This window comes from Protobothrops mucrosquamatus, unplaced genomic scaffold (assembly GCF_001527695.2).
Source record: "Protobothrops mucrosquamatus isolate PMUCROS unplaced genomic scaffold, P.Mucros_1.0 scaffold_213, whole genome shotgun sequence".
Classification (NCBI taxonomy): Eukaryota; Metazoa; Chordata; class Lepidosauria; order Squamata; family Viperidae; genus Protobothrops; species Protobothrops mucrosquamatus.
In genome coordinates this window covers 207,109-221,094 of record NW_015386289.1, presented here as the reverse complement: position 1 = coordinate 221,094, position 13,986 = coordinate 207,109, and the positions used below count along the sequence as shown (strand labels likewise).

At 36.9% G+C, this 13,986-nt stretch overlaps 1 protein-coding gene across 1 annotated transcript in view; it reads right to left on the bottom strand.

The window, feature by feature from the left end:
- ADCY2 (adenylate cyclase 2) overlaps positions 1–13,986 on the bottom strand; it is a 126,570-nt gene that overhangs the window by 96,685 nt on the left and 15,899 nt on the right. The window contains exon 2 of the mRNA XM_029286396.1: positions 12,008–12,205. Within this exon, the coding sequence (XP_029142229.1) occupies positions 12,008–12,205 (198 nt within the window). The remainder of the gene's footprint in view (positions 1–12,007; positions 12,206–13,986) is intronic.

Sequence of the window (13,986 nt, the reverse complement as noted above, 5' to 3'; positions counted from 1 at the left end):
CTGGCTATAGATGCAATTAGGAAGACAAACTATTATTCAGAAACAAGACCTGGGAACAAAGATAGATGTTTGTGATACTGTATTCAAATTCAGTTCTTAGGTTTTGTTTTTTTAAGGGTTACTTCTCTGAATGTTTGAATAATTTTTTTAAAAATCCTGTTCCTACAATATACATTGTCTTGCACATTTATTTTGAAGTTTGATTTGCTATTTTCACTTGGCCTATCCCTGGTAAGCAGGCCTCAGAGAAAACTTTTCTGCCTTCTTTTTTATTGCAGGTTGCTGCAAACTGGCTGGTGCTTAGAAACCTCTTTGTACCAAAAGAGCTCTCGTCATATGATTTTGTATGTTCCAAAGATGAAGGGAAAGAGACATCTACAATTTCTCATAGAGTCATAACAGATTTGTCCTAATTCCACAATTTGTACATCAACAAGGCAAATGGTGGTTCAGCCATCAAGCTTTGTTTGTTTTTTTTATCTTTCAGGAAAGCTGTCTAACATTTTCTACCTCACAAGTTATGTTTATTCACTTGCTGTGTCCTCACTTTTTGAGGAAACATTTTGAAACAGGTAGAAAATCACTCCAAAAGATTGCATGTTAGTGATACCATCTTAGTGACTGTGCCTCTGGACTAGGAGGAAATTATTCCATTCATATGGGGAGCACCAACCCAGTTATTGTTAATATAAAGTTTCCCCTTTCCATATATGCATTATTATTAGTATTATTATTTATTAATTCTTTGTTACTTTTGTCACTTTTTCTTTCAAAGGAGTCTATTTTATATTTATTTATTTCAATTCAATTCTGGCACTATCTGATTCCAAATGGACTTTGGGCAGCTCACACTATAATAAATTATAAAAACCTAATACAGCGCAAAACAAGGTAGGATTAGGTTGCTTTATACAAAAATACAGACCAAAACATGTTCAACAAGATGCTCCATTTATCTCAACACAAAATCTGAGAGAACAATCAGGTCTTCAAGGCCTTATGAAGCACCAAAAAGATGGAAATTCCACAGATATTAAGGGAAATTTCATTCCAGAGATCAAGCAGTATGGTAGAGAATGCCCACTTCCTGGTTCCTAATAGATGGCATTATTTAATTGGAGGATCCCAATGTGCACCAATTCTGCTAGTATGTTCCAGCGAGGTAGAAAACATGAGATATAGGTGGACCTTCAAATAATCTGGCCCTATGCCATGTAGGACTTTTTAGGTGGTGATCAGCACCTTGAATTGGTTCCAGAATCAAACTGGCAATGAGTGCAGCTTGCAAAGCAGAGGTTTCATGGGAGCTTACATATGTATGCCCACAACTGCCTATACCAGTGCAGGCTGGATCACTTGAAGCTTTTGAAGCCCATTACATTAGTTGAGCCTGTGAGGTGACTAGGAGATGAATGATAGTCTAAAGGGCCTCTTGATCCAGGAAGGGGCACTAATGGCACACTAGATGGAGCAGTAGCTGGGAGTCCAAGAGGACTTCCAGATTATTTATTAGATATATACCATATATTCTGCCTTTCCTCAGAAGCTCAAGGCAAAGTTCATAACATATTTTCCTCAACAAAAAGTTAAGTGGGTTTGCCAGTAAATGATTGGTTCAAAGTCAATGAGGGAGCTTCCATGATGAGAGACCTGGGTCTTCCTAGTGCCAGTCCAATATCTTAACCACTACAATGCATTCAGCCATAAAATAGCTTTGAAGCTTCAAGGATAGCTTTAAAGGAAGCAATAAGGAATAGCTGTTAGTGACTAATGGTTTCAATTTGGATGTCTTTCTTCCTGCAAGCAGACTTCCTTTCTTCTATTGCATATCTATAAGATGGTTGTCAATATAGAGTTACATTTCAAACTTGTTTTTTTGGAATGTACATAGGAGAAGAGATACCTATTCACACAGAGTACATGGACCACATACCATGTAAAACATGCTAAACGGAGGGCTGTGCAAAGCATTCAAAAGGAGCCCTTCACAAAATGTGTTATGCAAGCATAATATACTCCTTCAAACACTGAAACAGCTGCATCTTCTGGATGATTCAAAAATGTTCCAGTTTTTGTATGGCTGTCTGTGCAAATACATGCAATACAAAAGAATTTATTTGGTTCCTACATTAGAAAACACCAGCTCTTGTCTATTACTTTTCCCAAATTATTGCTATTAGAAACAGATCTCTGTTGCCTGAAACTGGTATCCATCAATAGGCATCCTTAATGTTCAAATCCCCCTTTTAACTATCAATCTTTACTGTCAAAATTCACCTAAGAGCAAACCCAGATTTGGTTTTGTTATGTATGAAAAGGCTCTGCCAATGAGGTGGATGATAAATTTCAGTTACCAAAGAAAGAGAAGTGGCTTCCCTATAGGTAAATGAACTATTACAAAACTCAAGGTATCATGTGAATAAACTTTACCATTCAAGTTTACAATTTATATAACAAGTAGTAGAACTACTTCATTCATTTATTAGCATATAATGGACAACAAACAGATTTAATTATCCTGAAAAAGTAACATTTTAAATTGATAGATTTACCATTCGTGCCCATAAAACTATTTGAGGAAATATTATGGAGTGATCATATTTATGTATCTTGATTCATCTTCAGGACAGCAATTTACTAAAAATTCTGCAAACTTGGAATTAACCAGTTCCATATCTTAAAATATTTTGGGCTGGAAAATAAAAAGGGAGGCTCCATAGAAATTACCATTTAGATATCTGCCAAGCAAGTCTAGAAAAGTTTCCTCTGAATTATTCAGTGTCCCAGCATCAATTCATTGGATTTCAATTTGACTAATCAATGCCAATGTGTCTGGAAATTCCTTAATATATAAATCTCTAATGCCCCATAACATTTTCTAGCAAATAAAAGTTCTCCAAACTGGAAAAATCATTTATTTAAATTGCTGGTTTGTAACAGTAATTTTTAAAGCTCCTCATTTGAAAAAAAGAGCTAAGAGTAATTTGTGCCCTCAAAGAGTGAAATTGTAAGTTCAGATCCCTCTGCTTAATCAACATGCCATGTAATGAGAAAACACATTCAACAAGCTAAGATGTTTTGCTCACCAACAGCTCAATCCCCATGTAACCACATTTTTCTCTGATCTTTCAAAACTAGTTTTATTCAAATAAAATTCAGGATGCTAGAAGTAGTAGATACATGATGACTCATTGCTTTCCTAGCACATTCCCTATTGTTCTCTTTGAACTAAAAGAAAGCATAGATCAGTGAAGAGAAAGGGTAGGTGTAGGTGTGTGTTTTGCATGGGGAAAAAACCCTGGTTGATAGACTAAAGATGGAGTTAAGATTGAAGCACATAATTTTTTTAACAAGCTCCTTTTAAGGAAGCAACAGAAAAGAAAAATCCTACATTATAAACAACCAACATGCCTAGGTCTGCTATCATCAATATATTGGGCTTCCTAAGCATTTGCTTTTTTACTGGGGCGAAGAATCATTGTGCCCCACAGTTGGGCTGCACTGGGGCAGCTGAGGCTTCCTTGGGCTTAGTGGCTTTAAACTGTACTGCTGGGCCATGCTACAATGGCTGAAGCTTCCAGGGGAGGCTGTGACTTTGCATTGTGGCTCAGATCTGAAATGGTTTATGGCAAACTTGGATCTGGCACTTGCAATAAAATAAATAGCTGTGCAGGTAGTCCTCCATGATGACTGTAACTGAGCCCAGAATCTTGGTTGTTGAGCAAAGTGGTCCTTACGTGAGATACCACTTGACCATTTTACTCAATGACCGCAATCCCAGTTCTCCCAATTGTGGTTGTTAAGCAATCATGTGGGTCATTAAGCAAGTCCTGGGGAGAAGGCCCAGACCTCCTACCTCATCCAAAGCCTGGGCCCACCCCACTGGGGAGAATAATTGTGAGAACGATGTCATTCGCCAGCGAGGGAAATCCCTCAGTTTGCTAGAGCAGCGGTTCTCAACCTATGGGTCGCGACCCCATTTGGGGTCGATCGACCATTTCACGGGGGTCGCCAAGCAAGGCTGTCCGCCATTTTTTTCCCCTTTTCCGGCGAGTGCCTTACCTCCCTTGAGCTGGGCCAGCTGGTGGTCGGTCTGCTCTGTCTCTGTCGCTTGCCAGCTACGCCTCGGCTGGCGCAGGGGGCGGAACCACGCATGCGCGGCGCTCCCAGGCAGGGAAAGTCCTCGACTTACGACCAGTTGGGTAGTCCTCGACTTACGACTGGTTTAGTCCTCGACTTACGACCGGTTTAGTCCTCGACTTACGACCGGTTTAGTCCTCGACTTACGACCGGTTTAGTCCTCGACTTACGACCGGTTGGGGGTCGCGGCATTAAAAAGGTTGAGAACCACTGTGCTAGAGGAACACACTTCAAATCTGGTGAAAATGCTAGTTAATGCTCTACTTCTAGAAGTAGAGTACACCAATATTTGCTAGTGTTTTCCCCTCCTCTATAGAGAGGAAAACACTAATGAGTGCCATCATTCTAAGTCTTTCAGGATGCTGGCATTCACTAGTGACTTTCCCTTCCCTACGGCATTCCTAGCCTTTCAGAACACTGGCACTTGGAGGGGAGAACCCTAGCAAACACCAATGTTCTGGAAGACTCAGGATGCTGGACTTCACTAGCATTTTTGCTAGATTGGAGGTCCATTCTTCCAGCATGTAGGACAATTTCTCTACCCTGCACGAAGGGGAGCAGAAATCCCTTGGCACACGGAGATAATGAACCTCAAATCCAATATTCCATCCACTTGTAACCTTCCCTGTCAGGTTCCCCACTGTCCTTCTGGGGTAGTTGGCAGAGAAGATTGCAAATAGTGATCACATAATCACAGGGCACTTGGGAACTGGTCGTAAATGTGAAAAGATTGCCAACTGTTCTAAATACAGTCATGTGACTGGGGTGTGTCTTTGTGCGATGGTTTACAACAGCCAGAAGTACTTTATGGGGCATAAAGCACCTATTCCACAGCTTCTGTAACTGTGAATTAAACAACCAGTTTTAAGTTGAGGATTAACTATAGCATCTTACCTTGAAATCTCAGAAAATACTACGGTATTCCATTATTTTTAAAATTAACAGCAGTAACATTTGACAAATGCAAGCACACTTCAAAGAATTTTTTTTCAAACCATTCAATATACCTATACAACCAATCACACAAGGTGTTTTAAGATTCCTTACAGGCATACTAAGCACATCACAATGGTTACAGATATACAAAAGTGCAAAAGTAACTTTCTTTTGAAGTTTTTTTGGCAATGTTTTTGGAAATAGCTTGCCATTACCTCCTTCCTAGGCCCAATGTCACCCAGCTCACTCTCCTGTTTTTTAGCTTTGTGCCTTAACCATTACACCAAACTGGCTCTCTTAATACCTACCTTCCAGTTTACAATCTAATGCAGCCTTGACTATCCTGGTTTCTTTGAGATAATGGCCATAAGTTTTAGCTAATATCTGAAGGGCATCAAGTTGGGAAAGGTGTTTTTCTAAAAAGAAATTTAAGAAAAGGGATGAGAAAATGGTAACATAAAGAAAAAATGCCATATGTACTGTTCAATTGCTTCTTGAAATTGACAAAAACATAACTGGCAATATGCCCTGGATAAATGCACTGAGAATTGCATAAAGTGCATGTTTAATATAGTTATTTTCAGTTAATATTTTGTGCAATTCCATTATTCCATTAATCTGCATGATACTTTAGTGAAACGGAATTTATAATAGATTTTAAAATAAAAGGTAGGACATCCATTGTAAAACCTTTTGTATCATCTGCTTAATTTTCACACATCATAAAGCTCTGTGAACGAATTAAAATAGCTGTAAGTTATTTGGAATGTCTTTGGTTGATGGACCTTATCATACTTATTGCACTAACTATATGTGGTGGATGTCCAAGCACCCAGTAGCCATTGATATGTAAAAACAAATTAACCACTAGCACCTGGGATGCCTTTACAGATTAGAAGCGGAAAAAAAGCCTTATGTGATTCCTGAAAAAAATTGCTATTTCTCTGTACACTCTTTCTAATACTGGCAGAAGAATGAATAAGAAAACAATGTACAGTATGTCACAGCATGGAGATGTTCTGAAATATGGCACAAGGGTGTGGAGCAAAACTTCGTGAAATTTGGGAACATTCCAATCAATGTTTTTATTTGTGGCATTTTAATGTTCTACTATGTTAGTCATTAATCTGTAGGACCTGTTTGACAAACATTTTATACAATGAATGGTAAATGCTCCACAATATCACACAGCTACTTTTCCTCAGGGTAGCTCAACTTCTCCCACCTGCATAGTTACACAAATCAAGAGGTATGATACAGATAATAATAATTTGATATATTCCAGGCAAATGGCCACACTTGTTTTTAGCAGAAAAATATTGAAAGATTTTATTTGTATGTTATGGTATAATCTTTTGAAAGAAAAAATCCTTAGTGATAAATAATACTCAATTTAAACAAGAGCTCCTTTACTGCACATCTCCGATATTCTCCCATTTGTTCATTCATATAAAATTGACCCCTAAAACCTTGGAGAAGCTTCATTCACCCTTTTCACTCCTTAAAGCAGGGGTAAAGAACGATGGCTCTTTTATGACTTGTGAATTTCAACTCCCAGAAATCCTGAGCCAGCCATGTTGAAGTCCACAAGTCATAAAGGGGCCATTGATCCCCACCTCTGCCTTAAAGGATAACTGAACTTCCCCAAAATATAGGCTGATCATTTGGCTCCAAGGCTGGTGCGGTAACACCCGCACTCCTATAGGCCTTAAAGGTCAACCTTTAAAAAAATAATCTCCCCCTCCCAACTGAAAGAATGTTGAAGAGTCCTAGGTGAAAGCAACCACATTTACTAATATTTTTTTAAAAAATCCATGCTTCACAAAAAAAAATCTAGCTTTGTTTTATCTAATATCAAGATCTTGAGGGGTGTTTACCTGACTGTTTAAACATTGGTTTGTAATAGTGAGTGGAGTACTATTTATTTAAGTAGCTTGAGATTTACATTATGATCTCCAATATTACAATTTGCCCCACAATTATAACTGTGTATAATTATAATACAGCTCTCATAATTTGTATGATTATCTTATCTTGGAAAGTAAGGCTATAACCATTCATAAATTCTTGGAATTTGCCATCTTCAAAGTTTGATACAATTCAGAAAAAGGACAGAAGTTACATTTTGGGTAAAAAAAAATGTGTTTGTAATCTTAAGTAAGAATGAATATTAAGCAGAAAACAAAAAAATTAACACTGCACACATATTCCCTTAACCTTGCCAATTTCCATGGGTTTTCACTTTGGTTCTCAGTTCAAAGTAGGAACTGATGAGAGGCCTCAAAATGGGATACACATAATTATTAAAAAAAATTAAAATTCTGCTTGACCATTTTTAAATAAAGTATCAACAACTATTTTCTACCATAATAGTTTTACCCTATATACTTGCAGATAGGACAATAATTTTAGATACCAAAATACTGTATATCCCCATGGATAAACTAATCCAGAAGATTATATGGTAATACTTTTTTAAAGTACGTATATATCCCATATATACTTGCTGATAAGCCCAGGCCTTGAATTTTTAACCAAAATACCAGTAAAATTCAGGTCAGCTTATTCACAGGTAGCACATTTAAATTAAAATCAAGGGTTGTCTTATCTGTAGCTGGGTTTATATGCACTTATACATGGTATGTCTATTGTTGTGTCACTATGAATTTCTAAATTTAGGGTATTCTACATTTCCTTAGGTTTCTCTGACATACAAATCATGTTTTGCCACTATTCCATAGTAATTTGGTAAGATGGCTATGATAAATAATATTGAATCAGGAAAAAAAATTAAAAAGGGGGAGGGTGAAAAAAGAGACCCTGAGCTAAAACACAAAACCTGCATCTGGTAATCCTGTACTGCATATTTGATGCCTGGGATTTGAAGAGTCATGAAGCACTTCTAGGATCATCTGACAATAAAGACACAAGGAAGGATAAGAAATCTATAGGTTTCTTCACTTCTTATCAGAGAATCCAAACAAACAGGAGGGTTTCCATTGGGTTTCTTAACACTTTTCAAACAGCCCATGATGAATCTTCAGCCTTTCTAGATATGAAAAATCCAAGCTCTGGGGCTAATTAGACACTATTGGATATGGAGTATTTTTCAACACTCTTATAGTAAATAGCTCTGATATTGGGGATTTTGCCCATTCGCCCAATCCCTGTCACAGCTAGAAAGATCAGTCACAAGACTGAACTGGTGAGGCTGAATAAAAGTAACTTGGCTAAGAAGGAGGCTGAAGCTGGATGAATTCCAAAAAACAAATTATTCTTTGGAATCCAATTCTTCCTCCAGGACACGCTGCACTGAAGACAAAGTTGTGATACTCAGAATCCACATGCATAGGAAAAATTTCTACCCATACACTACCTATGTACACAGATAGCTAAAACACAAGGAGTCTAGACAAAGCTTGTCTGCCTCTGTCAGTATTACTTCTACTGCTCTTCCTTCCAGCTTATTGTGTTCTGCTTTAAAATGAAGTATTGCACTACAACAACTTACTATTCTCATTTGCTGAACATGTGGGGGTTGTTGGCATTTTAAGAAACAGAGACGGCATTCGGTGCTAGCACTTCACTTTGCAAGAAACATATTTCTCAGTTATTTTTTTAAGAGAAAAAATCAAGAAAAGCCAGAAATCTGGCAAGCATAAAATGTGGTGATTGAGTAAAACCCATGGCCACCAGTTGAGAATCCTAGCCATACAGAAACCCACTATTATCGTTATTGCTGATAGGATTCAAAACACTGTACAACAAACAAACAAACAAACAAACACCATTAAGAAAAAGACTTTACCCCTTCCTCTCCTATTGTATATGTACATCTCTCTCTCTCTCTCTCTCTCTCTCTCTCTCTCTCTCTCTCTCTCTCTCTCTTTCTCTCTCTCTGTACTAACACATTCTTTTTTCCCAATAGGATTACTATTTTAAGGGCTAAGGCTGCTATCAACTGTGTTTAATGCAGAGGAAAATGAATTACATATTAGAGACATTGAAAAGAAAACATGTTATGGCTCATACTTAGACCTAGCTCAGTCTGAAGTGAGTAATTTATTTTGGGCTATACCATTTCAGACAGAAGTACTTATTACTGAATGCTTTTCTATACAAATAAATTCCCTATTGCAGATGCAGGGCTGAAAGATTCTAATATAATACGTTCCATGAACTGGTCATTAAAATTTTATTGATTTGGAATTGAACCACATGGAAAATGAAAGATAATACATTTAGTGGCTCATCTCCTTCATGAGACTTTTGAAGTCCATCTTTGTACTACAGCAAACTCAGCACAGACACACACACACAGATTGAAGCCCACAGTCCTCCATGGCTTAGTAGAAGCCAAGACCACATGATAACATTCTAGCAATATAAAATACCCAAGATAATCAATACAAGCAAGAGTTAATCAGCAATAATAAACTCATCTAAGTAAAAAAAAACACGCCTTTGCTTAGTGTCATCAAGAAATGGAATAGATGCCAGATAAGCCACTCTGAAGACATTTTAAAATAGGTTGCGGAGTATTGCTATCCATCACATTTCAAGTTTTGTGATTTGTATTTGAGTACAAAAAAAATCCAATATATCCTGAATAACTCTAAAACTGCTACAGAGCTACAATGAAGGTAACAAAGTGAGAAAGAGCCTGTGGCCTAGGGGCAACACTTCTGCTTAACATGCAGACAGCCCAGGTTTGAATCTCAGCAAGGGTATGTCTGGCTGATGAAAACCTAATAAGGTTAGAAATAGCTATCCCAGTACTCCCTTAATTCTTTGTTAGCAATCCAAACTTTGAAAAACACATATGATGTCGCAGTTAAGCGACTGCTGCCTGTGGATGGCTCTGGATTGAGCTGATACAGGCAAAAGACTTCTCTCCTCCATATTTGGGCCGACAATGAAAGTATTTATGCCACAGGAAAAGAGTAATTATTTTGTGGGATTATTCGCAAAATTTAAAAGGCAATATTTGATTTTTTTAATATCTATACATAAAATCTATGATATCTGAATGAAGTCTTGGTAATGTCACTAGTCAGCTTCAGAACTGACAACTTCTATATTTACACTGGTCAAAGTAAGCTGTTTCCTCACTCTGGACCTTTTTGAGAATTTCAGTTCAATTCTTTAAAACTGGACGCATTTCATTTTTAATCCACTAATGCATGCTCGTTCTAATGAGTCACTGAAAAGAAGCAAGAGACAGACAGTTTTTACTGCTTGGCTGGCTGAAGCAGATTCCTGCTGATGGCAACAATTTATTTGGTGGTTGCTTAAAAGTCCTTTTAAAACATTCTATTGAATTCCAAAAATGCTATTTCCTCTGAAGTTATTTCTCTATACATGCCATAGGACAAATCATACTTGGATTTGAGCACTGCTTTCCATAGTATCTTCAGATAGCCAACATAAAAGTACAATTGTTTCTTTCTGTCTCTGTCACATAACACTTTGTCATTTAAAATTTAGTCTTCCTCGATTACACATTTAAGGTATAGTTTATGATGGGTTTGATCCAGATTTAGGTAAGTGTAATAATGTTACATTTCTTCCCTCAGCCTCAGGTGCCACAATTTGTGTCATTCATCACAGTCCTCTAACTACCTCTCAAGCACTTGAGAAATAGATGAGCAGCTGGGGGGGGGGGAAGGAGGGAAAGAGCTACAAACTATTGCCTTGCTATATGATACACCTTAATTTTAGTCCAATCCTCTAATCTTTCTTGTGGCTACTTTTAAGACATAGTATTCTAAGATAAGGGTAAAGAAAAAATCCCATTCTAAATTTCCAGGCTATTCCTGCATAGTTCTCAACTGAAGATTTTTATGTAATTTTTTATGCAATTTGAGGCCATATTTATTTTGAAAATTGTTCTTAAAATATCTCACATTGTTTTCTTGAATTAAATAATAATAAATCAAGTAAATCCACTCCTCTTTTTTCAAATTTTCTAAATTTAACCAACTTTTATTTTGAAATAAAATAGGGACAAAGAGAATAAACAGTTTGTTGTATGTTTCTTAGGCAGCTGATTTTCCTGAATATGGAATGACCTTATTAGTTAATCAACTGATCGAGGGGAAAAAAACTATTACATTTCAAACTACATCCGTAACTTGACATTTCTATCATTCACCAAAAACACTGAATGTCTTCAGCTCTTGACAATGAACGTTTTTCCATCCAGTTATGAGGAGTCTTAACTTGTTAACTTTCTCAATCCACTCCTCCCCCAACATCTACACCTATATACAGCTAAAACTATTGTTTGCAAAACCTGTCACTGGGCAAAACAGTGAGAAGTGCCACAGCAGTCAGGAATGGTACACAGCATGCCGCAAGGGTCAGAGAAGACACGCAGCATGGTGGCACAGGTTGAAGGAGGATGTAGGGAGGTGGCATGGACTGGAAAGGGTGATGGAGATTTTGTCTTCCTTGTTCCTCCCTTTCTTCCTTCCTAATTCCTTTTCTAGCAGGCAGGTAAGTGGCTGTTGCTAGGTGTGAGAAGGAACAAGGGATTGTGAGATTGGCTGGGCAACTGTCACAGAATGTTGAAAACAAAGATTACAGACTGCAGCAGCAGCCAAGTAACACTGAAGCAGTCACAACTTTCATTTTCTCAAGAATAATAGGTCCCATATTTTGCATATACTCTATAAATTAGCCCACTTGAGGTCATGACAAGTGTTTTAGTGGTATACAGTTAGATTCATCTTTGAATGTATCTCAATCTTTCCAGTGAGGCCAGTACATTAGAAGTTCTTTCAGTGTTGAAGACATTGAGGAATCTGGTAAGAAAATATCTCTGAAAGGATCACCCATTGGAACGCAGGTTGTCTAGGTTCTAATAAAATCAAGTATTCCTTCAAACCAATAGAAATGTTTTGTATAAAAACAAAAAATCAAAGCCTACCTGGTCCCATGGACAGATTATTCCTCCAAACCACATGAAGAGATATCCCATGGCAACAAGGCATACCCACACAACCACAGAGAAAACACGTAGGAACTTTTTGAATAATGGTTCTATGCAGGCAAGGATAAATATGGCAAAGAAAATTGCCAGAGCGGTAGGAACAGTTATCAAGAATGCGACATGGTCCTCCGTTTCCTGAAAATAAGAAAATATGAAAGCTTACAATTTATTCTAAGAAAAAGAACAATGTTTATCATCCTCTATTGAAATAAATACCAAATTAATAAAACTTTGCTAGACTGATCATACGTTTAGATTACCATGTATTGCATTTTCAAGGGCCAATTATGTTTGTGTGAAGCAGAGGAGGGGTGTCACAGGGCAACTTGTTTTAACAAACAATATAAAGAAAAATGTATTTTAAATAAAAAGAGAGAGAAGCAATGTATTTTCTAGCTAATGCTTGAACAATTAAAACCTATTGGTTTGCAACTTGAATTGAATTCTCTTATGAATGTAAAATTTTATTATGCTGCTCAGTTGCCTTTCACTATGTACTGCATTTGCTGGGAGAAAAAAAGTAGTTATACAGTTTGTCTTTCTGCGTGCATACACCAGAAACTAGATTTTATTAAATTCAGGGTTACTTAATTCTGAATAAACACACTGAGGAACGCACTGTCACTTACTTGCAGTCTAAAGCTAGGATCCAAAGCAGCATGAAACTAATTCCACGAATTCCAGGAGTTAGTTTATGCTTTCCTTCCATAAAACATGGCAAACTGTAGATGGAAATTTCCAAGCAGTTATTGTCAGGTTAGTGTGTTTTCGAGATTTCTACACGCTGACTTAAACCCCTCACATGAGCTTAAGGAGTCCTTGAGAACCAGTCTTTGGGATCCTTTCTGTATAATATACATACAACATTTATTTGGAGACTGTCTTTCTAACAAAATCATTTTCTGGTGCTCAAAAATAAATATGGTACACTTGAAGTAAAGAACGTCTCTTCCAAACATTAGCTTTCAGGGTGGGGTGAAGTTGCGATTAGAAAGACTGTGAGCCTAATCCATTTCTTTGGCCAAAAATTCTAAAAATCTCCATAATTTACTTTGCATCTGTTTTCAGTTTCCATCTCCAAGTGCAGTTTCCCTTTCTGAAATCCACCCACATTAGATTTAAAAGAAACTTTTGCCAACTTCTATATAAAACAATAACAAAAGCCTGAATTATTTTGATAAATTATTTTGCAATCTAGATTTTATTTTAATCACTTTTCCATTTCCCACATAAGGCAAACCAGCCACATATGAAAATTAAACTGAAATCTGCTTGATTCCTTCTATAATCAAGTGGGAGGAGGAGAGAAGAGTGGAGTTCACACTTAATCTGCAATGAAGCTAGATAAATACTTTTCCATAAAATAGAAAGGAAAGGTTAGAGAATTCACTGGATAACAACATAACTGTTGAATATATATTTGTAATGCAATGAACAATACACTGCATTTACTTTAAAATTTATTAACCTCAAGGATTGATCAAACCACACTTAATTTTATATAGATAAGCAGTTTTTAATTCAGTTTGAAAGCATTCCATGAGTTCTGTAATTTACAAACTGATTTGTCACTCTCTCACTGTGAGCAGTACTACAACTCTCAGAATAGCAAATCTGATTTCTGGTTATTCCTTTTATAGATATTTTATTTAATATTTCTGTCAAAGAGGTTTTCCAAATAGCACGTAACACTGTAACAGTCAGTTATTAAATAATATGAATCTTACTAGAACTACTAAATCAGAGTGCCTCTGCAGATTTAACCATCACTGTTTGTGCCATAAGAGGCTATATCAATCAGCCAAATCTTTCTAACAGTCGTAGATCAGCTTATAAGAGGGAATATAAACAGCATTATGAGGCATACTACCTATTGCAGACATTAATAATCTGGACATTTCACCTGCATTTTTTTG